The 25,760-nt window shown below is 51.7% G+C and overlaps 1 protein-coding gene across 3 annotated transcripts in view; it reads left to right on the forward strand.

Moving 5' to 3' along the window:
* Window positions 1–25,760, forward strand: part of FSTL4 (follistatin like 4) — a 420,631-nt gene that overhangs the window by 277,770 nt on the left and 117,101 nt on the right. For all 3 annotated transcript variants that reach the window (XM_030829211.1, XM_030829231.1, XM_030829222.1), the window contains exons 5-6: window positions 20,575–20,768; window positions 24,446–24,569. In XM_030829211.1, the coding sequence (XP_030685071.1) occupies window positions 20,575–20,768; window positions 24,446–24,569 (318 nt within the window). The remainder of the gene's footprint in view (window positions 1–20,574; window positions 20,769–24,445; window positions 24,570–25,760) is intronic.

The raw sequence follows: 25,760 nt of genomic DNA on the forward strand, positions 1-25,760 counted from the left end.
TCGACTCTGTAACATCTAGCCTGAAACTTGGAGGCATAAACTGGAAAAATTTCCTAAGACATGGGTGGCATTTCAAATGTAATTATTGCTGGTGTTCCCATGTGGCAGCCCAGCTTTCAAGCCAGCCAACTCCCTCATTTTATGTTTACTCTTTTAGTCCCACACTATTTTCTGTGATCCATTAGCTCTAGGAAGTCATTTAAAAGCTATAATCACGGCGGTTTGCTCAGGTGGATGCAATCCAGATAAGTGGACCCAGATCCACTCCTCAAAGAAGCCTCGGGCTCCAATTCAGTGCTAATGCACCCCAATTAAACAAGCAGAGCCAGCCGCCACCGTGAGTTATACCTCATCTGCATTTAAAAACTAGGTAAAGTGTGGGCAAGAGTCCATTGCAGAGGACTCTTAACAGCCTGCTTCCTAGTTAGAAAATGTACCTTTGGCCTTGCATTTGGGTCACGGGTGCAAGAAGCCCCCACCTAGAAGGCAATCATGATGTCCCTCAATGGTTTGCCTCATCACCCTTGGTGCACACCGTCTGGAAGTAAGCTTGCCCACCCCAGCCCCATGCTGGTGCAAGGGCAGGTTGGGGGCTCTGGACCTTACCGGAGAGGACGATATCCCAAATCGAGCACTGTGGGCCTGCAGCCCGCCATCCCCGAACACAGGCCTGTGCCCAGTTGCCAGAGGTGTCCTATTCCCGAGACAGGGGTATGTTGCTGTGATAGGTCAAATCCTTCATCATTCCATTAGTGGTCACATGTCTTGAGCACATACGGCGAGGCTGCCACCCCCATGGATCTGGAGAGGCCTGGGAAGGGGTGGGCACAGCCCCTGCCCCGGGGTGCACAGTGTGTTCGTGGAAATGGTGCTCACTCTCCTCTAGCATTAGATGCCACATGCCTAGAAGGGCTCAAGGGAGACCAGCACAGGCTGGGGAATCAGAAAAGGCCCCAGGGAGAATGAAGGACCTGGCTGGCTCAATAGAAAGACAGGCACACAGGGTCAGGTCTGCAGGGAACCATGGGACAGAACTAGCCGTAGGGTTGTTTAGATGGAGTGGGCAGGAGGATGTGTCGAAGAAGATGTGGGGACCCCAATGACAAGTCTAGGCAGTGACTTCATCAGTCAGCCTCTCACCCCTGCCCTGGGTCAATGGGGGCAGGGAATAAAATCCATACCATCCTTTTCTCATCCTCCTTAACAGAAGAGCATTCACACAGCTCTCAGCACTCAACGCTGACTGCAGAGGAGGCTGTGGTCAGGAGAGGGGAGCAGGGTGGGAGAGAGACAGCCAGAAGGGAAGTTGCCCAGCCAGCTGTGCCCACATCTTCTCATGTCCTGGGCCATGGGCTTCTGGAGAGCAGGGCTCAAGCCTCGCCCCCTTCTCCACCCGCTTCACACCTCAGTGCAGTGGAAGGCAGGGTGGGGTCAGTGCTTGTTTGCTGAGTGACGAGGACTGTTCAGGGCTGGCTGTGCTCATTCCCCACCCCACCCCTGCCTCCTCCCTGAGCTGGCAGCCCAGCTTTGCTGGGGAGCATGCGGCAAGGGTCAGGGACAGTTCCAGGGCCTCGAAATGATGAGGGCTGCTGCCCTGTGGTTATGGTTTGGAGCTCTTTTCCTTGTGCCTATTTGGTCTATGTTCAATCTGGGATCTAGAGTTACAGTAAGTCCCGGTAGTAATTCACATGCTCATGAATTCACAGAGCAGGGTAAGCTATGGGTTGCCTATCTCTGCCAAGCCAGATATTTGGAATGGTTATAAATATCTCCCACTGTCAAGTAGAGGTCGCTCTGCTCCCTCAGTGCAAGCCACATAGCTTGGGATCAATTAGTCCATTCCAAATAATTAAGAATCGTCCCTCATGGGTGTGGTGGGTATAATAATGCGAAAGGCAAAACTCTTCCTGTCCTGAGGATCCCAGTGTTGGTGCATCAGGGCCCATCTGCTTGGTGGGTATCACACTGCATACTGGAGGAAGAATCAGCTTTATAGGGTGCAGAATTTGGACTCCGATTGCCCCCCCCCCAAGAAAGGGGAGGGGAGAGCTGTTCAGGGAAGGCTTTCTAGAAAAAAAAAGAAATTGGAGCTGTCCCCAGGGGACAGGTTAGGGGCTGATAGGGGGACGTTTCAGGGAGAGGAGGCCAACCAGGCAAGGCCTGGAGGGAGGGAGGCTGGGCCTGTCCAGGGGTGGCTTGCTGGCCAGTCAGGCATGACTGGACCATGAGGGGAGGGGGCAGAAAGGTCCATCTTGATTCCTCCTGGGCAGGAGACCCTTGATGTCTCTTTTTGTGTCACGTGAGTTGAACAGCCAGGGCCGTGAAGGTCGAGTCCCAGCCGTGCCTGAGTCCATACTTCAGTCCTCAAACCCTTGAGGAGCCCGGGAGGGGAGAGCAGGGCAGATGGGGCCAGGGCATGGCCTGTGAGAGGCTCCTCAGGCCTTATACATTGGCCCTGTGTGCTCAGGGGTCTCCAAGGAGGCTCAGTTTTATGTCAGCGCCCATGACAAACCCTCACCAAGAACAGACTAACTGAGCACCTGCCTCCATGCTGATACCTCTGAGCCAGGAGCCACAGCCAGCCACGCCTTCAACATGAGGAAGTGGTGCCGTGTCAGCCCAGACAGCCAGGTGTTTTGGGAGCCTTGCTCACAGGGCTTGTGTGGGATACCCCAAGGTGTCCTAGCTCCTGGACTAAGCCTCCTTTAGATACCTCTTGGAGCTGAGTATTGGGTGAGGCCAGGATGCCCTGGGGCAGTGGGGATCCCCTGACTCTTAGGCCTTGTATTCTTCTCCTAAGGCTGCTTGGCAAACCCCACACCCCCACCCAGCCTCCTCCCCAGAGACCCCAGGCCTCCTGGCAGCCCTGGGTTGAAGGGACGCCGAGCCCAGGATGGCAGAGTCTCAGGGACCAGATGAGCTGCCATCACTTCCATATCAGTGACCCTCTCCTGTGAGCCCTGCACCTTCCCACCCCTCCCTCATGTACCTAGGCCTGGGCTTGGCTGAGGACAAATACTGTCTACTCAAAGCAACTGCTATCTTTCAGACATATTGAGAAACATCAGGTTACCTTTTTTAAATAAACATATCATTGAAGCATAACACAGAGAGAAAATGAATAAATCATAAGTATATAGCTCAGTGCATTTCCACAGAGAACGTATCTGCGTAACCAGCACCCAGATCAAAAGACAGAATCTTACCAGCGCCCAGACACACCCCACACCATGCTCTATTCGAGCGTGACCCACCCAAGCATACCCACTACTCAGGTAGCCTTTTGAAAGAGGAGAGGGCGTGACTGTGACAAAGCAGAAAGGTGGCTAACACCAGCACTGCCACTTAGAGGAGTGCCCAGGTAGAGGGGAAACAGGGAAGATCGCAGAGGCCATGAGGTAAAGAAAAGCTTCATGTGAGTGTGGAAGAGAAGGACCCAGTGAGCGTGGCAGGACCCTCGCCGACCGTGACTGGAAGCTGCATGTAGAACTTGAAGCAATCACCTAGGAACTTGTCGTCATGGTAATAGATTCAGATGCTTTATCAGTTTGCAACTCGGCTGCAGTATCAGTTTGGAACTCGAACCATTTCTAGACTCTACGCCCAAAGGAAGACAGACTTTTGAGTGGAAGCAATACAAATTACCAGTGGAGCAGAAAACAAGATCTCCTGTTGGCACTCAGGCTTCCTTCTGCCCTGGGTGAGACCTCGGGACCTGGGTGGGGCCTGGCGCTTCCAATGCCTCAGAGGTCAGACATGGGGTATTGAAGGGCCCTCTTGGCTCAGGCTGGGGTCCAGCTCACTCTGCCCTTCCCAAGAGCAGCTGTACTCGTGGCTCTGTGTCTGAGGGCCCTGAAGAACATCCTGCAACATGGATCTTTCCAGATTTCCTTTCCCTTCAGTCTCAGACACTACCCTCTGCCTGATGCAGGAGGCCCTGCCCAGTGCAGGTCAGCCTCTGCCTGACGTGGAGATGCCCTCGCTGGGTGTGACTCTGCTTCCTCCAAAGGGTACCTTGCTCTGGGAATAGGCTGCAGGTCATTCCTGTCAGTTAAAAGACCTGGAAATCCCACCTTTGTGTTCCCTACATTTCTCAGCCCTGGATGAGATAGACGACCAGCCCAGACGTCTGGATTTCTGAGCCACAGCTGTTGGCAGGAAAAGGCAGGATGTGCCAGTGTGTTAGTGACAATAAGATTTGCCCAGTAAGAGGCCCCTATGCCTGGGCAGGGTTTCAACATGGTCCTTGTGCTATAGAGATTCCTGTCCTCTCCCATCACAGTTAGAGCTGGAAGGCTGGAAGCAGAAGAGAAAGGAGGTGGAGATGGGCAGAAAAAAACCAAGGATGTGGGGCACAAAAGGACAGGCAGGCAATGGCCCGGCTGCATCGCCAATGCCCGGGGCCCCAGGCCTCTCACTGTTCCTTGGCCTCAGTTTCCTAATCAATAAATGAGGAGCCTGGACTACATCATTCCAAAACCTTTATCCCTGCTCCTGGGCTCTATGACCTGGGATTTGTGGTGGGCTGGCTGCGTAGGAGCCTCCAAGAGGCAACAGGGTGCAGGATGGGGCTGGGGCTGAGCTGCCGCCACAGAAGCAGCGTCACTGGGATGCACACCCAGATCCACAGCTGTGTGTGAGAGTGTGGGTGAATGTGTGTGTGTGTGTGTGTGTGTGCATGAGAGAGAGAGAGAGAGGACGCCTGCACGTGCAAGGACCTATTCTCCAGTGTCCTCTCTGCACCTGAGCCTATACTGGGTGCCATGAGCCTCCAAAAGAAATGAAAGAGTTTCTCACCCCACCCTTTTGAAACTCTTACCAGAGTGTTATCCTCACCAAACAGAGAGCACCATTCGTGGCAAAAACAAAAATGGAGGTGAGAGTGTGATTGGCTTATTTAGCTGAAGACTCCTACTTTTATTAGGAGCCATGACATCATCAAGTGGCATTTCTTGAGCCTCACTTACCAGGTGATTTCTCAGTATTTGCCCTTCTGCCTGGAAAGTTTTTTATGAACATTTTAACCACATTTTCAAAGCCTAAGTCAGAAGACAGGTAAACACATCCTGAAGCAAAACATGCTAATTCTGTGACACGTGATCTGCACCATATCCACAGGGACACAGGTGCACAGGGCTCCTGCTGGGATCTCAGATGGGAAGACCCTCAGGCTGCAGGCCACTGGTTTTGCCTTTCTGGCCCCAGGTGCTCTCTGAGCTGTGTACACTTTGGATAATCCAGGAGGGTCCCTGTCACTCCCATCAACTGTGGGTCCTGAACCTCTCAAAGCATCTGAATCCATTACTGTGACAGACAAGGCAGCCGGGAGGCCATTCTCAGGCTCCGGGAACTGATAAATATGGAGGCAGAGAGCAGGCTGGAGTGATTGCTCAGTGTGTGAGTCTAGTGAGAGCCAGCACATCTGCCAAATCCCATCAGATTGCTGCTTTCGCTCCTTTCCTGGTGTTCAGGGAGTGAGCAGTGCAGATGCATTATGGCTGAGGTGTGTCTGGAATCAAACTCCATCGGTAGAAGAGGAGGGCTTTCTGAGCACTCGGAGGACCCACACCTGGTTTGCTGTTCATCCCCACTGCCAACCTTCCTTCGGCAGCCCCGGCTTCTCACACTGCCAGGCCCTGCATTCTGGATGTGAGCTGGGACCACAGCCTGCTCATCAGCTCAGAAGCTTCAGGTTGAAAAACCCACACGTTCCGCCTGGCACCAACTTTCACAGAAATGAGGGTTTCTGCAGCTCCCTCCACGGGCTGCCCACATTTTGATAAGTTTCCCATGTAGATAATCCTCAGAACAGCAGTGCAGGTGACGGGGAAGGAGAGCCTTCTCACTCTCCTCCCAGAGGCTCAAGCCCTGGAAATACTCCAAAGATCTCCCGAAGTGGCTGGTGTTCGCTTTCAGAGTTGTGGAGTTTTGTTTTACTTTGACCAGGGATTTACTGTCAATCGTTCAAGTCGGAGAGGTTAAGATAAATCTTCAAACCTCAGGAAATTTCTCTGAGCCGTCTCAGGTCTAAAACCCTCTGGGTCATTCTTCTCTGAAATGCCATTTCCTGCCAAGCTCATGTAAGAGCACGAATCCCCGGCTTATAGCAGACCCGTTTTCTGAGAGCATTCTGAGGCAGTTTCCCTCTAACACCTTTTCTTCTAAAGTAAATGACCCCAGGAGCCCAGCAAAGCTTCCGCAGGTGAATGTGGAATGTGTTAACATTTGGGGAGTTCCTTCCTGGACACTGCAGTTCAATGGCATTGATCTGCAGTCCAGGCACCCCTCACATCAGAGGACCAGAATCTCTGCTTGTTGTCTTGAAAACCCAGTGACTCTTTGGCTTGGCTCAGAAGCTTCACAGAGGAGAGAGAAACACCATGAGCTGCCAGGCCTGTGAGACGCCCGCTCAGAAACTGCTACTGCCCCAGTCTCCCCACCTGTTATTTCAGGGCACACCTGCCCTGCCTGGGGGTGTCCTGGGAGAACAGAGACAGGAGAGAGCCCAGTTCTGGAGAAGGCCCTGCCGGGACCTATGCGGGGCTGCTTTCCCTCTCAGCGGGGCTTGCTGTCTCTACCCCAGTGCACGGAGGTGATGCCTCTTCCTCCAGGGCTGCTGTGGGCTGCCTTCCTAGAGGCCGGGAGCCTCCATGGCCCCCAGGCATGACCCTGAATCCCCTGCCCCCCTGTTTTTGACCATGCTGGCAGAGCTTGCACAGAGGTGCACGTGTGTCCACAGCATAACCACAGGGACACACTCACACTTCAGCACATACGCACACACAGGCATACTCCCACACTGTTGCTGCTGTTTTTTAAAAATCACAGTACCTGGGAGTGTGAAAAGAAGTAAGGCCACAGATTTGGGTTGCTCGTGTAAATCACTTGTCTTTACCCCCGTCAGACCTAAAGCCACCTTTTTATAGCAAATCTTTTGTAAAGCCCCCCTTTATTATCTTGAAATGGATACATGTCATCAAATAGGACATATATTTGAGGTGTATTATTCTTTGGATATTTGTACCCTGAAATCTCATGTTGAAATGCAATCCCCATTGTTGGAGGTGGGGCCAGGTGGGAGGTGATTGGATCATGGGGGTGAGTTTCTCATGAATGGCTTGGCACCATCCCCTCAGGGCTGTCCTCACAGTAGTGAGTTCTTGCAAGATCCGGTTGTTTAAAAGGGTGTGGCACCTCTCTCCCCACTCTCTTGCCTCTGCTCTTGCCCTGTGAGATACCTGCTCCCCTTTTACCTTCTTTCATGAATAAAACCTTCCTGAGGCCTCACCAGAAGCTATTGCCAGCGCTATACATCCTGTACAGCCTGCAGGACTGTGAGCCAATTAAACTTCTTTTCTTATAAATTACCCAGACTCAGGTATTTCTTTATAGCAATGCAAGAACAGCCTAATACAATGTGATAAAAAGGAGAAATGCAGGAAAAGTGACGAGCATAAAATAAACCTTTCAGTATGTAAATGTCTGGGCACCAGCTGCACTCATGGAGGCCAGACGTCAGCACCTACATATGGAACCCTAAGAATACAACAGCTGCAAACAGAACCTGTTACACATCTGTTATGTTGACAACTTGAATATGCAAGTGTCATCGCTTTAGAGATGGGATTCTCCAAAATGGTGAATGATTCTTGATAAAATAGTAAACAAAATCTACAATTGACAGCAGAGGTGCATCCTTGGAATGCCTTTGCCAAACCCGGGGCGAACGGGGTGAATGCTGTGTAACACATTAGATTCTAGGCTCAAGTAATAGTAACCAGATGTTTTGCTGCTGTGAATGAGACATTTAAAAACTCAGATGAGATGCCAGGTGTGATGGTTAATACTGAAAGTCAACTTGATTGGATGGAGGGATACAAAGTATTGATCCTGGGTGTGTCTGTGAGGGTGTTGCCAAAGGAGATTAACATTTGAGTCGGGGCTGGGGAAGGCAGATCCACCCTTGATCTGGTGGACACAATCTAGTCAGCTTCCAGCGAATATAAAGAAGGCAGAAAAATGTGTAAAGGAGACGGGCCTGGCCTCCCAGCCTACATCTTTCTCCCGGGCTGGTTGCTTCCTGCCCTTGAGCATCACACTCCAAGTTCTTCAGTTCTGGGACTCGGACTGGCTCTCCTTGCTCCTCAGCTTGCAGACAGTCTATTGTGGGACTTTGTGAGAGCTGCAAACAGAACCTGTTACAGCTGTGTACGTTAATATTTAATAAATATATATATATATATATATATCTCCTTTGAGTTCCGTCCCTCTAAGAGAACCCCGACTAATACACCAGGCCAGCAGAAGTTTTTGTGCAGGATGGTACTGTGAAGGTCAGGATCGCTAGGACCCCTGGCCCCACCCATGAAGTGCCACCAAGGCCCTCCAATCATTGTGACAACCAAAAACACCCCCACAAAATTCCAAGATGCCTCTTGGGGACAGCACTGCCCTTGTTGAGACCGTTTATAGAGACTCCTTGTGTGTGTGATGAGTCCATATGGGAGCTAAGTGCTCCCTTTGCCTGACCCATCAGCCTCAGTCTGGAGCCAGTAACCCTCATCTTGATCACTTGCAGAGGAAGCGACAGCCTCAGACCCGGCCTTGTCTCTATGGATGTGCCCACCACTCAGCCTAGTGGCCACCCAAAGACCACAGTAGCTCAAGCTCAAAGCAGCTACATTTCTGGACATCGCTGACGCCATTGCCTCGCTGATGCTGAGCAAAGTTACTGCCAGCTCAACAGCCGGCCTTTTCCCCTTAGTTAGATGTTTGGGAGGATGCAGCCTCCCAAGGAAGTCTTGGGAACAAAATTAATAAAATTAAACAGGAGGTGGGGAAGGCGCCCACACTCCCACATCCCCTCCGACTTCCCCGCCTGGTGAATGACCGCCAGTCCAGCACTGCTGCTTCTGTTCTTGGGGCTAGTGACAGGGAGAGTGGGAGGAGGGCTGAGCTGCTGGACAGGGCAAAGGGGGAGCCGGAGTTCATAAGAAGCTGTTGCCCACCTTCCACAAGGAATGCTGACCTGTTAGGGAATCTAGCTGGTGGAGGTTTTCCACTAACACAACAGTAAAAAATAAAGTTATTAATACTAGGAGGGCTTTAGCATTTATTCATGTTTTCAAACATCGCTCTTTCACTCTGGGGCCACCTGATAGATGTGCCAGTCAACCATAAAAAGTATATGTGGATCCCTCTCCCAGGAATCCAACCAATTTTGCTTTCTCTAATAGGAATAAAAGAGAGGATTGTAAATGTCAGACGGCAGATTTTATAGCAACATCAATTGAACCAGGTATTCATGAGCAAATGTACCATTTATCTAACAAAGGTCTGGGTGGTTTTGTTAATTTAAATGACCTGATGCTGGGGTGCAAAGTGAGATGAGGCATTGTCTGCGGATTCAGGTGCAAGTGGAGGTGGATGTTGCCACCAGCCTTGGAGTCGGCTAGGTCTGCTCCAGTGCAGCACAGCTGGGGAACCAGGCACAAGGTCTGCATGGCCTCGTGTGTGTTTAACCCTGGGTAAAAGGCCATGTCAAGCCTTAGACATGCAGACTCTGTTTGTGGTTCCAAAGTGAGCCTTGTACCTTCAACCTAGAAAATTCAAAATTAGCTGAGATGACAAATATGGACACTCCAGGGAAAAGACCAGACGGAAACTGACCGAGAATACTTTGGCAGCCTTGATGTAAGGCCCTCTTCCGTTGCAGGGAAGCAAGAGCCAGGATGTTGGGAGGAACTGCTCGGCTCTGTCTCTGGGTCTTGGCGGAGAGGCGGGCACCCTCCAGCTATTACCCAGCTTCTCTTTCTGACTTAATGCCTTGTAATTTTCCCTTCTAGGCCCCTCCTGAGAGCCAGTCAGCTCTCAAGCAAGGTGGCCAAGTGAGTCCCGTCGGGTAGGGGGAAGGTAAGCATGTTTGCTAAAACTGTGTTTCCCAAAGTGTGCTCAGTGGACTCTCTGTGCCAGAATCAGCAGAGACTCTTAAAATGCAGCTTTCCGGGCCTCACCCCATACTTGCTACCCTTCTAGAAGCTGAAAATTTGTTTCTAACAGACCTGCAGACTTTCTGGAGGTGAGACTCTATAGCAGCTCTCCTCTCTCCCATACTGTTGCGCTTCCTCAGCCAGGCCTGTCCTGGGCTTCCTCTAGGGAAAGCAGGTTCTTCGCTGAGTTTCCTGAGGCCCTGGTGTTATGTGGTTGAAAGACCAGGGTCAGGAGATCTGGGTTCTGAACTTGGATCTGCTACTAGTCAGCCCCGTGGTCCAGCCATGTCCCTTCCCCACCCTGGGCCTCAGTTTTCTCATCTGTCTAATGACTGCATTTGGTTCATTGCTGGTTCTGGTGTTGGGACTAAGGAGTGAAGAGTGTTCCAGGGAGAGCTCCAAGTGATGGAAGGGACAGGAGGCAGGCTGAGTTCCTCCAGGCCATGGGCAGGCTGCAGCACCTGGTGAAGGTATGCCCACCATAGGTCCCTGTTAGCAGTGTTCTCTAAGAGCATGAAGCTATTCACCCAAGAGATGCAAAGATGCTGGGAGCAGTCATTGCTTTAAGAAGCTCAGTCTAGGAGACAAGGACAAACCCCTCCAGGCTCACAGAGCCAAGGTCCAGAGTGTGTGGTTTGGAATGGATGGAAACAGCTCTGTGGAACCGGGCCTTGGCAGAAAAGTCAGATTTGAAGAGAGGGGCTGCCAGGAGTGGGACACCTGGGAGCAAGCTGTGCAGGCGGGCTTTCTGGCAGGGAGTGGGAAGTCAGTGGAGCCAGACTGGGACCACTGGGAGGGCCTTCAAGGCTAGAGTAGCCAGTGGTTTTAGGCCAATGACAGGCATAAACACCACCACAGGGTGCTGAGAGAAGGGGATAGTGACCCATTCACTTAGAAGTCACAGACCCCAGGGGACAGCGGCAGTGGATTACCAGGTGGCACGACTTCCAGTATACCTGTCTATGTTTGTTTGGGGATTGTGAGAAGACTGTATCATATGTGTGTAACAATCTTTTGGAATTTTCAGAGTTTTGTGGCTCAGTCACCACTGTCAGTGAAACGACATCGTGTTAGCTAAAATGTATCTTAAAGATAAGCCCATTGGTTTTGGCATTTATTGTTAGTTGAATTTTCCCAGAAATGGCAGCGGAAAGATTGTTAATGTTCCTGAATTTACATCAAGTTAAACATCTGTTCCTCTTAAGCTAAACTCCAGCAAAGTTACGGCAGCTCCTAAATTAGATCCAGGAGTAAAATGCTGCTTGTTCTTTGCACAGCTTAGCAGTTTCAAAATAGACCTCAGAATGACACATCACAACTGAGGCCCATGTAACACAGCCACACTGAGCTATAATGTGGGTGCCAGACAATTAAGCCAGGTTTTTGCTTTGGTGGTGAAGATCGAAGCTTTGCCGGGGCAGCACGTGACATGACTTATCAGGCTGATGGGGAAAGTGTGGGAACCAGTGTTGCTAATGTCTGGGGGACAGGCAGCCAAGAGTCTGGGGGCATGTCCTGTCTCTCCCCTGGGCCTCTCTGGGGGGTTCTCAGGTGAGGTTTGGGGATCTGAGCTCTAGCCACCCTGCCAGGCTGAAGAGGGGCTGGAGCCCAGTGAGTGCAGCCCCAGAGAGTGGCTGGTTACTATGTGGTTTCTGCAGGGATGGCCTGTGTCTGATTTGGGAAGAGAGATCCTCACCCCATTTGTTGGCATTCAGAGCAGACCCACCATCCCCCACCCAGGCAAGTCTTCCTTCCCCATGCCTTTGCCCCTAGGTCCACGCCCCCTTCCCCAAAGGGATTGCTTCCAGCAGTGGCAGCTGAGCTCTTTCGTGATGTCGAGCCATGTCCTGCATTCCCCTCTCCAGTACATTTTGGATATTCTTCAAATGGGGACTCCTGAGAGTAGAGTGACCCCAAGAAGGGAAATTCCAGCACCCTGGAGACTCATGGGGCTGGGGTCTTACAGTGGCCTGGGGATTCCCCCCACCCACCTTACCTCACATTCTGCCTGTGTATAAAGCTGTCCCCAAGAACACAGATGGTCCACAGGGTTGGCTCTGCTCATTTACTGATCAGAGCCGGGGCAAAAAACAGGGTCTTTCCTGAAGCTGTGCCATAGCCAAATTCATCCACAGGCCTCCTTACCTGGGTGGCTGTTTCAAGCACAGGGTGCCCGGCTGGCCTCTTCACAGGGTGATCCAGGGTTGTCCTGACCAGCAATGCCAAGACATTTTGGATATTCATTTTGGAAGGCAGAAGCTTTCCTCCTCCTCCTCTCCAGAAGCAATTCCCAGGCAGCTGCCTTGTGCCCACAACACTTCTATGCAACCTAGTGTCCAGAGACCACCTTGCCACCACCCCCAGCTTGGCCATGCTGGAGTTCACTCCATGGGGCCAGCATTGCAGGTTTTGGGGTATCCCCACTGGGTGAGGTATGGAGGTTTGGGCTTCAGTGAGCATGGCCACATGTACCACATGGTCAGCATGCCCCCCAAGGAACTGACATGATGGGTGACACAGGCACTAGCTCCCTCCAGAGATCCAGACCTGTCACGATGGTGCAGGGTGGCTGGGATTGTCTCTTCTTCAGGGCAGGGCTGTAGCCACTCTCCAAGCCCACCTGCCGCCCGTCTTCCACAGTCACACGGGCAACAGACACTGAATGAGCCCCTTCTATGTGCAGGTGCTGGGCCAGGTGCTCGGGGTACACCTGTAAGCAAGGCCCCCCTGCCCTGGAGGAGCTCACAGTCTAACAGGGATCCTGATGATCCACAGTGGACGAAAAAGTCACAGAAATTGAAGGCTGGAGAAGGCTGGCGAGAGAGAACAGGGCAGCACACGAGGGCCCCCGTTAGGCAGAGTTGGTGTGTTAGGTGAGGGAGGCTGAAGGAGTTGGTGAAGAAATACCTTGCAGTGAGAGAGTAGGACAGAGCAGCAAGAGACAGCCCACTTTCCCGCCCCACCACCGTGCAGGTGCCTCACCCCTGGGATCCAAGGCCTGGGCCTTGACCACATGGCCTGTCTCCTTCTCAGAATCTGAGCTCCCGACGGCCTGTGTAGCACCTTCCACATTGCCCACATTACACAACGCCTCCCTCCCCTTGACTCTTCGGAGTCTCCCAGCCCCAGCCATGCCTTTAACAGGAGCTTCACCTGCCACAGAATGAAGATGGTCCCTTTGAGCACAGTCTGGCAGGGGCACAAGTGGCTCATGGAATATTTACAATGTCTCCCTTGCTTCCCTTTGTTTTGCAATAGAAAGTGTTTCTTTGATGGACATTTAATTCCAGAGACTGCTACCTGCTACCTATCTCCCTTTGCTCAAAAATTAAATGTGGATGTGCCTGTTCTCCTGCTATAATCATCTTCCTCTGTGTGAAGGGAGTGCAGTGGGAATGAGAGAACATTAGAATCTTCAAAGAGGGACAGTTATTGAGGGAACTAGATTAATGAGGTGTCATAACAACTTAGCCGGATCTGCGACTGACCTTTCTCATGGAGAACGGGCTTGATAAATGTAGTTCACTACCAAGTTCTGACAGGAAAATAGGATCACACCCTGGGCTCCTCGGCAGGCTGATCAATATTTTATCTGCCAAAGCAGGCCTGGTCTGGGAGCAGGAGGAGCTCCACGCATGTGCGGGCAAGGAGCCCCAGGCCAGGGCCAGGAGCTGGCCAGGCCAACCCTGTGGCATGGAGGGCACCCAGGCTGGCAGAAAGGTGGCTGAGCCCTTCACACGGCCTGTCAATGACGCTGTCAGCGTCAGGCTGACCAGGACATGCAGCCTCTCTCCCCAAGAAGCCCCAGACAGGGCATGTGCACTGGTGGTCAGGAGGGAGGGAGAGGATAAGGACATCTTCTGTCTTCTGTTTAGCCATGAGCACTGATTTAGTTGCCAACCTGTCCCAGGCCCCACAGTAAAGGGAACAAAGACAAATGAGCCATACCCCTCCCTTGGGGCTTTGAGCCCATCTCGCCAGGAGAAGACCCCAGGCCTGGCCTAACCACTTGCTAAGTCCTCACATTGCCTTGTATGCCATGACCCTGGAAGGCAGTAAGAGGCTATTATTATCCCCATTTTAAGATAGTGAATAGGAGTAGGAAGGGCAGGGGAGTGAATGCCTTTCCTAAGGTCTCACAGCTAAAGTCAGGTGGTCTCCTTATCCCCCATCCAGTGCTCTGGCCTTGTGGTGACTGTCATTAGCAGTGTTGATATCAGGCAGACACGGCAGCCTATGATGAAGTCTGTGTCCACCTGAAGACCTTAGACAAGGTTATTACAGGATGAGCCCATCACCCTGGCTCCAGCTTCATGAGACTGCCATGGAGCCACAGGACTCTGGTCCTCTCATTCAACAAGCATTTCATACTGTAATGCTGCATGGGGAACTGTCCACTTCAACCCCTGCCTGCTCAGAACATGTAATCCCATTGAGGGGACATAGCAGATGCTGAAAGCCACCCATCCAGCTTCTCCCGGTCAACCCCAGAGGTGATGTGCAGCTTGGGTGGACGATTCCCCATAACACTTGCCAAGAGCATCCAATCCCAGGCACCTGCAGCTTCAGCCTGAGGACATTTTCTGGTCTCAGGCATGGACTCAGTCCTCATTTGGGAGGTCCAGAACTGCTAGCTGGAGGTGGTGAATTCCTCCAAGAGCAACCTCAGCTAATAGGGATGGAAGTTGGTAGAAAAATATCCCGGCTCCCTCCCACCTCAGTGGAGCAATTCTGCGGTGTGTTCTACACAGTCCCTCTGAGGACCCCATGGGATTGAATCCCCATTGCCCACAGCGGCAACCCACTCATGAGTGAACTCTTTGTTGGCTTTTCTCCCTTCCCAGTCTACTTCCTGTTCCTTCCAGCACTTCTTGGGATCATCTTCAAATATGCTGCTTGCCCCTAGATCCTCATCTCAGGGACTGCTTTGGGGGAGCCCAAACTAAGGCTGGGGCAAGCCTCACCCAGAAAGGATTTCATAGCAGGCAGAAAGGAAGGCTGAGGGAGAAGGCAGTCCTGTGTGTGTGTGTGTGTGTGTGTGTGTAAGTGGATAGGCTTCCTACAGACCAGGTAGATTGGGCCTGAAGACAGGAAGGGGGTGGGGCAGCATGAGAAAGGGCAGCTGTGTTCAGAGCACAGGGAATTTCCAGCTATGGAGGGGGCTTCCCTGAAATTCTCCAAACCTCACCATAAGGCTTGACCTAGCCAAGGTTACCACAAAGGCAAAAATAAAATCCCCTTATTTATGACAACACGAATTTCTCTTTACGTGGAAACCAGCAAGACTCAGAGAAAACACTGAAATGACTTTCCAAACATGTGGGCAGAAACCTCTGCAGTCCAAATCATGGCAGTCCTGCCCACTCATGAAGCAGGTCCCCTGCGGGTCCCAACCTGGCAGCCGCTGCTGAGCCTCGTTCAAGGCATGGACGTCAAGGTTATATGCAAGCATCCCACCTTCTCTCTGGAAGAGTCACGCCTCTGGATTAATCGATGCTGAAGTTCAACTGTATTCCAAATCTCCCCATCCCAGGCTGAGCTGGAGAGGCCCTGGCAATGGGATCTTGGCCCCGGCTCAGGGCTCCTCATGGCGTTCTCTTGAACCATTCTCTCAAACTCCTGACCTCAGATGATCCACCCGCCTCGCCCTCCCAAAGTGCTAGGATTACAGGCATGAGCCACCACACCCGGCCTGCCACTATCATTCTCAACATCATCTTGACCATCACCCATAGGGGCACCAGGGAGGGGTGGGGTAGTCCCCAAGCCTCTGCCACACACCCCAGGGACCTTCCCTCTGAAGGAGCAAAGTATCCTGTGGACCAAGGCTCAGACTGGACCCTGCCCTTGTCCAGAGAGATCTGATTCCCTCCCTCCCTGGGAGCCAGGCCCAACACACACAGTGTCAGGGCATGGAGAGTGATGAAGGTAAGGGGTGCCAGCTTACATCAGGTGATGTTTAAGCAGAGGCCAAGATGAGTACACCAGGTGGAGATTTGGGTGAATAGCACTCCAGCCAGGGGGATAGTCAATACCAGGCCCCTGGGCAGGAGCATGCCCAGTGATCAGTGCTGCTGAAGTTGTCCCCCCAGTCCCCCCACACCCTCCACCTCTCTTGTAGTCACCTGTGTGGAATTGCTGGGCAGGTGGGCAGGGCTGACTGGGGTGAAGATAAGAAAGACATGAACCTTGGGTGCTGACACTTTCTTGCACAAAATGATGAGTTTTTTTTTTTTTTTTTTTTTTTTTGAGACAGAGTCTCGCTCTTTCGCCCAGGCTGGACTGCAGTGGCGCGATCTCGGCTCACTGCAAGCTCCGCCTCCTGGGTTCATGCCATTCTCCTGCCTCAGCATCCCGAGTAGCTGGGACCACAGGCGTCCACCACCATGCCCAGCTAATTTTTTGTACTTTTAGTAGAGATGGGGTTTCACCGTGTTAGCCAGGATGGTCTCGATCTCCTGACCTCATGATCCACGCACCTCGGCCTCCCAAAGTGCTGGGATTACAGGCGTGAGCCACTGCGCCCGGCCAATGATTAGAATTTGAGAAGGACAGAAGGAAGATCAGAAGACAGGTTTCAGAGGCTGCACAGCAGACGAGGACTGGACTAAGTGAAAGAGCTCATTTCAATAATGGGCTCAGTGTCACTCATGGAGAGGGCCCAGCTTCACATCTGGCCAGCAGTGTGTTGACAGCAGCTGCATCTGGGAGGTGGATTTCAGGATGATTTATTTTCTTTTTCTTTATATTTATTTGCGCTTTCCAAGTGGTTCTTTGATGGGCATGTATTTCTTTCAGAATTAGACCAATGTTTGAAGCTGGAAGAGGGGAGGGAGCCTTTAGCTGAAGACCATGTCCGGTGGTGTCCAAAATGCCCAGTGCTCCACACAGCTAAGTCACTCCTATCTGACCCCACAGTGAAACCAGCAGGGGGCAGGAATATAAAAATAAAACTGGAATTTGGTAACCTATGACTTTGACACACCTTGCTAAGAAGATATCTATCCTGGAAGCCAAGGCCGGCTGTGAGGGAGGAAAGCTATCCAGGGAGACTGAGCCGGAGGCTGCAGCTTTGGGGCATCTGCCTCTGGGGGCTGGAAGAAGGCAAGGAAGGAAGTTTTCCTTCCCCCACCCCACCTCAAGCCCTGTGGAATTCGGATGACAAAGGCAGGGAGTGAAGGCAGGGAGCCACCAAGAGGGCAGCCCTTGGAGATGAAGGCTCAAAAGCCTTCCCAAAAAGAGAGTTTGGACTTTGGGATCTCGAGTGATCATCTGCACAGAAATAGAGCTCTGAGCATCAGGCTGCCTTTCCTCCAGGGTCCACGGCCCTTCCCCAGTGCTATCGGGCACCAGAGGAGCTCAGTAATTTCGGACAAATGACTTCATGATTTGAGTTTGGGCAAAGTTCTCTCTTGCAACTCATTAAAGCACAGTTGCTCCTGGGGTAAAGAAGGATTTAAGATTCTCTTCCTGGAATCCCTTGGTTCATCTCAGGACCCCAGTGGTGAGCTTGGCCCAGGCATGGAGTGCCCTCAGTAAAGGGAAGAAATGACAAAGGAAGTTTTGAACAGCATGATGTGCGGTGCCACACACTTCCCATGGCCTTGGAGGCTCTGCCTGGGTTGTCCCACTGCCTTCTCCTGCCTGTCTTGTTTCACTCTCCACCTGGCTCAGCCCCTCCAGCCCAGCCACACCAGCTTTCGCCAGTCTCCAGACGTGCCACACCATGGCTCCTGCACACGCAGTCCTGCCCCCGGCCTGCTCTTCCCTCTGCTTCCTCCCACAGCTCCTCATCCTACAGGTCTCATCCTGAACATCCCTCCCTTGGCCTCCCACCACAGGCACCCACAGTGCCCAGGACTAGAAGCTGCCCAGCATCGGGCACACAGTATGTAAATAAATGCTGGTAAAAGGATGGGAGAGGCCTGGCCAGTGTGGGCCCTAGCAGGGGGTGGGACTGTGGGCTCAGGCAGCTGATGCTGGAGACCTGAAGGACCCACCCCTTTCCCCCAGATGTTTGACTTCTAGACCTGCACATACCTTCCTGACCAGAAGGTGTCTGCTGGGCAGTTGCCAGGGTGAAGCAGCCAGAAGTCTGTGCTCACGGGCAGCTGTGAGGATGTGAGGTGGGGCCGAACTTGGGGAGGATGCTACAGCACCCCACTTCCATCCCAGCAAGACCCACCTGGATGGTTTCCCCCGCCTGCCAGTGTTGGAGGTGTTGTCTAGCTGCAGACCCCTGCTCACAGGGGGACCCAGTCTGTGTAGCTCTACAGACTTGAGAAATGGGTTTGCCAGCTGGTGACCCCAAGAACTCCCAAGGCGCTCTCCATGCTTAGGCCGGCCTGGCCACTGGGGTCCTGAGATGAAACAAGAGGCTCCCAGAAGGGAATCTTGCCTAGGGCAGCAGACAGCCCAGAAGTGGTTTATGCCCCACCAAGGTCCAGGAGGAAGGTTGGGGGGATCTACAAGGATGGGGCATCCTGCCCTTCTGACCCGGCCTGGCCTCACCTTCAGGTGGCCCTGCTGTGGCATGTTCTTCGGAGCCTGATTGCCCACTGATGTTTCTGAGTACAGCCTCTTCCTGACACCATATCCACCTGCTGTGTACATCAGTATTTCAGTATCTGGGTATAAATGCCCCCTGCTCCAGGAAGTCCTGGGGGCTGCAGAAATGCTGGTTCCTGCAGACCCTCCACACAGGCACATATCCATCTCCATTTACCCCAGCATCCGGCCCCACCTCCACTTTCATTCTGTACCCCCACTTCTGGTCTATTTGCCAGGACCAAATTTCAGCTTCTTTCAGGGAGTGAGAAGCTAGACTCAGGCAAAACCATTCCTCCCCTTCCCCAAAACTGATCCTTATCCAGGCCCAGAAAAAGGAAAAACCCAGCAAGTTTTGTAGGGGGACAAAGCCACTATTTTCAGTGCCATGTAGATCTACAGACTTGAGAATTGAGTTCTTGAGGCCCCAAGAACTCCCAGGAATCAATATCCTACCAGGCAAAAGAGGGATGCAAGCAAGGTGAGGGGGTGGGAGAGAGGCGTTCTTGTCAGAGCATGAAGACTCCCAGAGAGCAAATAGATCTGATTATATTGAACACAACAATTGATTTTTTTCTAAATAAACATGCAAGAGGAAATGGTAATGGGCATCTGTTTCTGACGGAACTCAATTGACCCCAAATTGGAAGAAAATCTAGAAATAGAAACAAGCACAAGAAAAAGTGGTTGGGCTGTCCAGGCATATCAAGGGAGGGTATGAGGGAGGAAAAGAGGAAGGGAGGAAGAGAGAAACAGACAGACTTCCCCATCATCCCTGTCACCCCAGTAGCTTCCCTGATGGTTGCTCTTCAGTAAACGTGGTTCCCATAATGACAAGGGAGAGAGTAGCTATCACGTTATGAGCTCTTACTGGGTGCCACGCTGGTGCAAAGGCCTATATGTGCACATCTTACTTAATCCTCGTAACAACCCCGTGTGGGAGGCACTGATATCTCTGCTTCACAGATGAGATCACTGAGGCACCCTGCCCAAGGCTACATGCCTGATGGCAGCAGAGCTGGAGCTCAAACCCAGGGGACCTCAGAGCTCATGCTCTCTAACGCTTCTTGCTATTGACTCTCCAACTCTGGGATATTATCTCAGGCCCTAAACTGGCCTTGGAATTAAGGAGAAGAGCCCCAGGCTCCAGCAACCCATTGGCCTTCAACCTGGAATGGTCAGTGAGGAGCCCATGCCTATTCTCCAGGATTCAGCAAAGCCAGGCGCTGGAAGTACTCATCCCCCAGGGAGACGGGAAGCTGGAGGGGCTGCCCTCTCCGCTGACACTCCTGCAGTCCCAGTGTACGGGCCATGCCCTGCGTGATGTCCATCCTAGAAGCCCGTCACCAGCAAGATAAACTACGCCATGCTGCAATGCATCCCAGGCCTTACTTCCCCAAACACTGCACGGTTCTGATGCCGTTCAGCAAGCACGCCTGGGATAAAACGAGCCGTGTGCTTCGGTTTTAACGTTGTAAAGCTTCTTTTTGTTTCTTGGTCATAGACTTGTGTATATGTTTGTTTTGAAGTAATCCAGCTCTGGGAGGGTGCCTAATTAACATAAGCAGGGCTTATTAGTCCTGTTAACTAAAACTCCCTAATCTAAGAGGCCAAGTATTCAAAAGCAGCCTTTAAGGTAGGATTAAGGCAAAAACCAGCGATTACAAAATGGAATTGGGGGCGGCTTTCCTAAAGCCTCTGTGGGGCTGCCGCTATATATTCCGCTGGAAGAATTTCCCATTCCATCTGGCAGTCACTCTAGTCTGGCTTGTAGTAGGTGCTCAATAAATATTTGTCAGATGGACAAACAGGTTCCCTCCAGCATTTGCATCATGTGTAGCATGCATTCCATGTTCGATCAATATTTATGGGATGGATTGGTGAGCAGAACACAAGTCCCATCTACAGTTGCACCATACACTGCACATAGCGAAAGCCTAGTGACTATTTGTGAGTGAGATGAATGGACCAGCAGCAAGAATGTTCTCTCAAGACCATGGGATAAGTCTCATTATAATAACCTCACCTTCTCTTTCAGGTGACAAGTGCACCATGGCCGGCTATGCCCGCTTGAAGAATGTCCTTCTGGCGCTCCAGACCCGCCTGCAGCCACTCCAAGAAGGAGACAGCAGACAAGACCCTGCCTCCCAGAAGCACCTCCTGGTGGAATCTCTGTTCAGGGACTTAGATGCAGATGGCAATGGCCATCTCAGCAGCTCTGAACTGGCTCAGGTGGGCATGGCATTCAGTGAAAGTCACATTATGGAGGAATCCAGTTTTCCATTTCCCACCCTGGCGCCCTGGTGTCTAAGAGCATGTGTTCAATACCTCTGAGAACATCTCACAAACAAAACGAGGTCAGGTTCTTCTTCCCACCAGCCACCTTTAGCCTCTATTTACAAACAAGCTTTCAGGCCCTCTCAGCTATCTGGCAAAAAACTCACTTCAGAGGGCCTGGTCTCTGATGTTTTGACTAGGAAATCAATCTTTTCTTCCTTGAGTAGGATTAGTTACTCAGCAGAAAAGTTACAAGGAAGCAGTGCTTGGTTTCCATTGAACACCATTGGAGCTATAACCTGGAAGTCCCCAAGTCTTCTACCTTAGGACTTCCTTAGTATCCAAAGATCAAGAACCCAAACCTCAGACTGCTTGTTTGCAGAAAGCCTTGTGTCTACCTGTCAACCCCCGCCAAGCCCTGCTCTCATGTGGGAAAACACTTGCATTACACCCTGTCATTTGCCTCCCTCCCCTGAGACTGCAGTGTTCAACACAGCACACATGTCCTTCGTTGAGCTGCAAGGTGGTACAGGGGTAGTTAGTGTCTGCAGTATAGAAAGCAAGGAAAGAGTGACCTCACTCACTGGGGCCACAGCCACTGCCAGTTGCAGGGAGGAGCCTATAGGGTCCTGATGGTAGAAAAGCTGGGGTGGGCTGGAGGGGCCTGCATTCCTACTTCTGCTTACTGGTTTGTTTCTAAGGGTCTGTAGCCCTAGAGCCACACCAGGCAGGTGCAAGATCTGCAAGGAGAGTGAGATCAGCCTCCCCGAGATGGGTGGTGGGGGGCTGTGGGCAGCTTTTTTCTTGTGACCACAGACTGTCCACCCAGTGGATGGATAATAAAGACAGGTCCCCACCTTTGATACCAATTTAAAGAAATCTTAAACATGGCACAGGGACCTTCTCAAGGCTGTGGCCCGGTCACTGGGAAGAAGTGGGGTGGGGAGTGCCCTAGCATCCGTTGAGCCATGTGCTTGACATTGAGCTAGGCCCTTGACCTATGATTAATAAACACAGAAGAGTTCATTATGTAGGATAGTGGCAAAGAATGCAGACTTTAGAGTCAAACTGCCTAAGGTCAAGTGCTGCCTCCAGCATGTATGTGCTAGTGGACCTTGGGAGACAATGTCGTTTCACTGTGCCTCTGTGTTCAGCTGTGAACCTCACAGGGTCATCATGAGGGTTAAATGAGCTAAGATAGTGAATGACTTAGAGTGGTACCTGGCATGTGGTATGTTTCTTTTTCTTTTTTTTTTTAGACACGGTCTCACTCTGTCATCCAGACTGGAGCGCAGTAGCGCAATAATGGCTCATTGCAACCTCTGCCTCCTGGGCTGAAGCCATTCTTGTGCCTCAGCCTTGCAAGTAGCTGGAATTACAGGCTTACACCACCACACCCAGCTAATTTTTGCATTTTTAGTAGAGATGTGGTTTCACCATTTTGCCAGGCTGGTCTCAAACTCCTGACCTCAGGTGATTCGCCCACCTTGGCCTCTCAAAGTGCTGGGATTACAGATATGAGCCACTGTGCCTGGCCACAAGGTGTGTTTCAATAGAGATAGTCATCAGTATTGTTGCCATCATCATCATTTTTATTATTATTATTTCCTCCTTAAATCTTTTGACCATCCTCTGCTTTAAGGAGGGGACTACTATTATCCCACTTCACAGATATTTTCAGATGAGGATACTGAGGCTCTAAGAAATCAGACAACTTGCCTGAGTTGTTCACTGCCTGGGACATGATGGAACTGAGATGAAACCCTGGTAGGCTGACATGCATGCACCTGCTCTCCTCAGGGCACTTGGAATCTCCCTGGGGAGAATGGCTCCCACCAAGAGGCACCACGTGGTTCCTTCAAGGTCTGTAGGGACAGCAAGTACCCACAGAACCCTAGTAAGGTGCAGCCACCAGAAGCTTTGGAACGTAGGCCCTCTGTTCCAGCCAGTCCTGAGCCTGCTTCCAGGAAGCACGTTGGGAATCTCAGATGACTCTGCTCTGCTCACCCATACCTGAGCGGCTCGCGCAAGCCCATTCAAGGCCTGCATCCCAGAAGGCTTGCTGCCCATAGCCCCCGGGGCAACCGCCTTGCCAGCATGTCACCACCTCCATCAGCAGTAGGCCCCAGCTCTGGCTAAGACCCCAAGGGGCAGGGCCAGGGACCTACAGGTGACTCAGGCTGCTCTGGGAAAATCCCAGGTCCTGATAGTTACAGCTACCTGCAGGAGGAACCACCTGGCAATTCCTCAAACTACCGAGTAGGGAGCACCAAGGGCAGGTGGCATCAGCTTGTCTTGAACAGAAGCCGCTATGAGCTCTTGGTATCCAGGCCCACACGGCTCCAGGTAAACAGAACTTTACCAGGCACTTTGTTCTAACCTGGCAGATATGTGGCCTGAGGCACCTGAAGCCATTAACAAGCGTGGTAATTGGACAATGATTTCCTCTTTAAAATTTAATATAGTTAAAGTCCATTTCATAAATCTGCCAAGCAGAGCCCGGCTAAAGTGGGCCTTTCCTTGACACTGAATCAAAGGTGCTGGGGAAAAACTCATCAGTCCTATAAAAAGTTAATCAATTTCCAATGCAGAAATAGACAAAGGGAAATTTCCATCTTTGGAAGATTGATCTCAGGCGTTATGGTTGATCTCCCTTTTATCGAACACTCTTACTTGCTTGGTGAAGGGTCATCTTTTTTAACATTATCACATTAAATTGCTTTTAATACAGCAGACCAAGCTGAGAATGTTAAATAAAGAGAAAATGACTCTGCCCCCCTCCCCCACACCAAAATAAAATAAAAATCATTTTCTTTCTTCTGAGATTTCCTTCTGAGCATTTTCCCTGCAAGACCTCCAGTTCCAAGCACACTGGCTTCTGGCTGTAGCTCCAGCTGAGTGAGGGTGCCTGGAATTTCTACCCTTAGTTACCTCGGGACATGTGGCTGATCATGCTGGGCAGCCTCTGTGTCTTACGGCTCAGACCACAACCAGAGAGGAGTTTATGGCAGCCTATATCTGTACTCTCCGTGCCAGAGTCACAAGGGTGGACATCTGTGTCCTGGGCAGGACAGGGCAGGCAGGGGCGAAGCTCAGGTCTAGGTGGATAGAACGGAGGGGTCTGGGAATGTGCTGTGTCCAGGCAGCACTGTCTACCATGGGTAAGGGCTGATGGGTGGTGGGTGAGTGCATGATGCAGCAGTGACCTCCAGCTCTATGCAGCTGGAAGCTGGCGGACCTCTGTCCCCACACTGAGTTCAGCCACTGTTTGCTGGGTTTCTCTCCTGTCTCCCCATCTATAGCACACAGCAGTAGAGCAGGTGGCCTCAAGGATTCCCATCTCAGACTATCTGGGTCTATCTGCCAAGACAAGGAAAAGACACACCTGAGCTCTAGTCTAGACTCTGCCCCAAGCTCTGTGTGAACCTGGGGAAGCCACTTCCCCTCTCTGAGCCCCAGTTTTCTCATCCATAAAATGAAGGAGTCAGACAAGACAAAACCAAAGAGCTTCAGGTGCCCCTCAAGGCCCACTGAGCTGTCCCTGGATTCCCCCTTGGCCTGAGTCATTTTCATCAATGCCCATGATTCTAAACTCACCTGACTCTGACCTTGTTCTCCTCCTCACCCCACAGCATGTGCTGAAGAAGCAGGACCTGGATGAAGACTTACTTGGTTGCTCACCAGGTGACCTCCTCCGATTTGACGACTACAACAGTGACAGCTCCCTGACCCTCCGCGAGTTCTACATGGCCTTCCGTAAGTTGGGTCCCAGTGGGAAAAGGGCTTATTTCCGCAGGTGCTCCTGCACCAAAATGCTGTTGGGTGCCTGGAGTCTGTCCTCAGTTGTCTCCCAGGTTGGTTTCTTATACAGAGGAAAGCTGGTGAATTTGTTCTGCAACAAGCCTGGGCTTTAAGAAAGGACTAAATGGAGAGTGGATGGGGCCAGAGAGGGCTTGCCCTCTTCCTTTTGAATAAAGATTTTTCTCGCTCTTTGAGGGGCCCAGGACTGTAATTGAAGCATAGCTGTGAGGGCACTGTGAACACCCTTTGGGGATTCTATGACTGAAGGAGAAGGAAGCAGATTTTAGGGCTATCCTCAGGCTAGGGCCTGGCCATGTGGGGAGCCCTGCCTGGAGAAAAACACCCTGCAGGAGGGCCTGGAGGCTTGGCCATGCAGCGGCAGGGAGCAGCGACTACCCAAGGACAATGGAGAGTGAGGGTCCAAAGTGAAGAGAGGCAGGGGATCCCTGGAGAGGAAGGGAAAGTGGGTGCTCTTTGAAAACAGAGGAGATACTCTGAGTGCCCCTCCAGGGAGTGCCTGGTGCGTACGCAAGTGGATGGGATGCCTTCAGGACCTGTATCTTTTACTTGAGGTGATCTTCCAAGAGATGACATTAACCAGAGGTGGTGCTGGGACAGGACTTACAAGAAATGCAAGATACAAGAGCCGTGCCTAGCTCCAGGCAGGGGTCAGCAGAGAGGAGAGGAAAGGGCGGTGCTGGGCCCACGCTGGAGACTAAAGGGGACATCCTTGGCCCAAAAGAGATGAAGCCCCTTACATTAGAAGATGTTCAAGCTCTGCTTAAAGCGGGCAATGCATATACCCTTGGGTGTGACCTGCCAGCTCACAGTTCCTAAGTGCAAGCCCTCCCCACCCCCAGGGGCACTGAGTACCTTGAGCCACAGAGCCTGGTATCCTCCCTCAACCCCAGCCTTTACCTGGACTCCCGTTTTCCAGCAAAGTGTTCCTGCTTCAGAGTGACATCTCTTTGGGCTGTTGCTATTCCATACCTTCACAAGGCCTGAAGAGGGATCTTTGTGATTTGTTGGCAAGAAGGGCCCTCGTGGCAAATAGAGAGGTACTTGGATGACATAAGAGGAGAGAAGCAAGCATGATTTTTCCCTATGGGAAGTGTCCATGAGCTTGACGTGGTTGCAGGGGCCTTT

Source organism: Nomascus leucogenys, chromosome 2 (assembly GCF_006542625.1).
Source record: "Nomascus leucogenys isolate Asia chromosome 2, Asia_NLE_v1, whole genome shotgun sequence".
In the NCBI taxonomy this organism is placed as follows: domain Eukaryota; kingdom Metazoa; phylum Chordata; class Mammalia; order Primates; family Hylobatidae; genus Nomascus; species Nomascus leucogenys.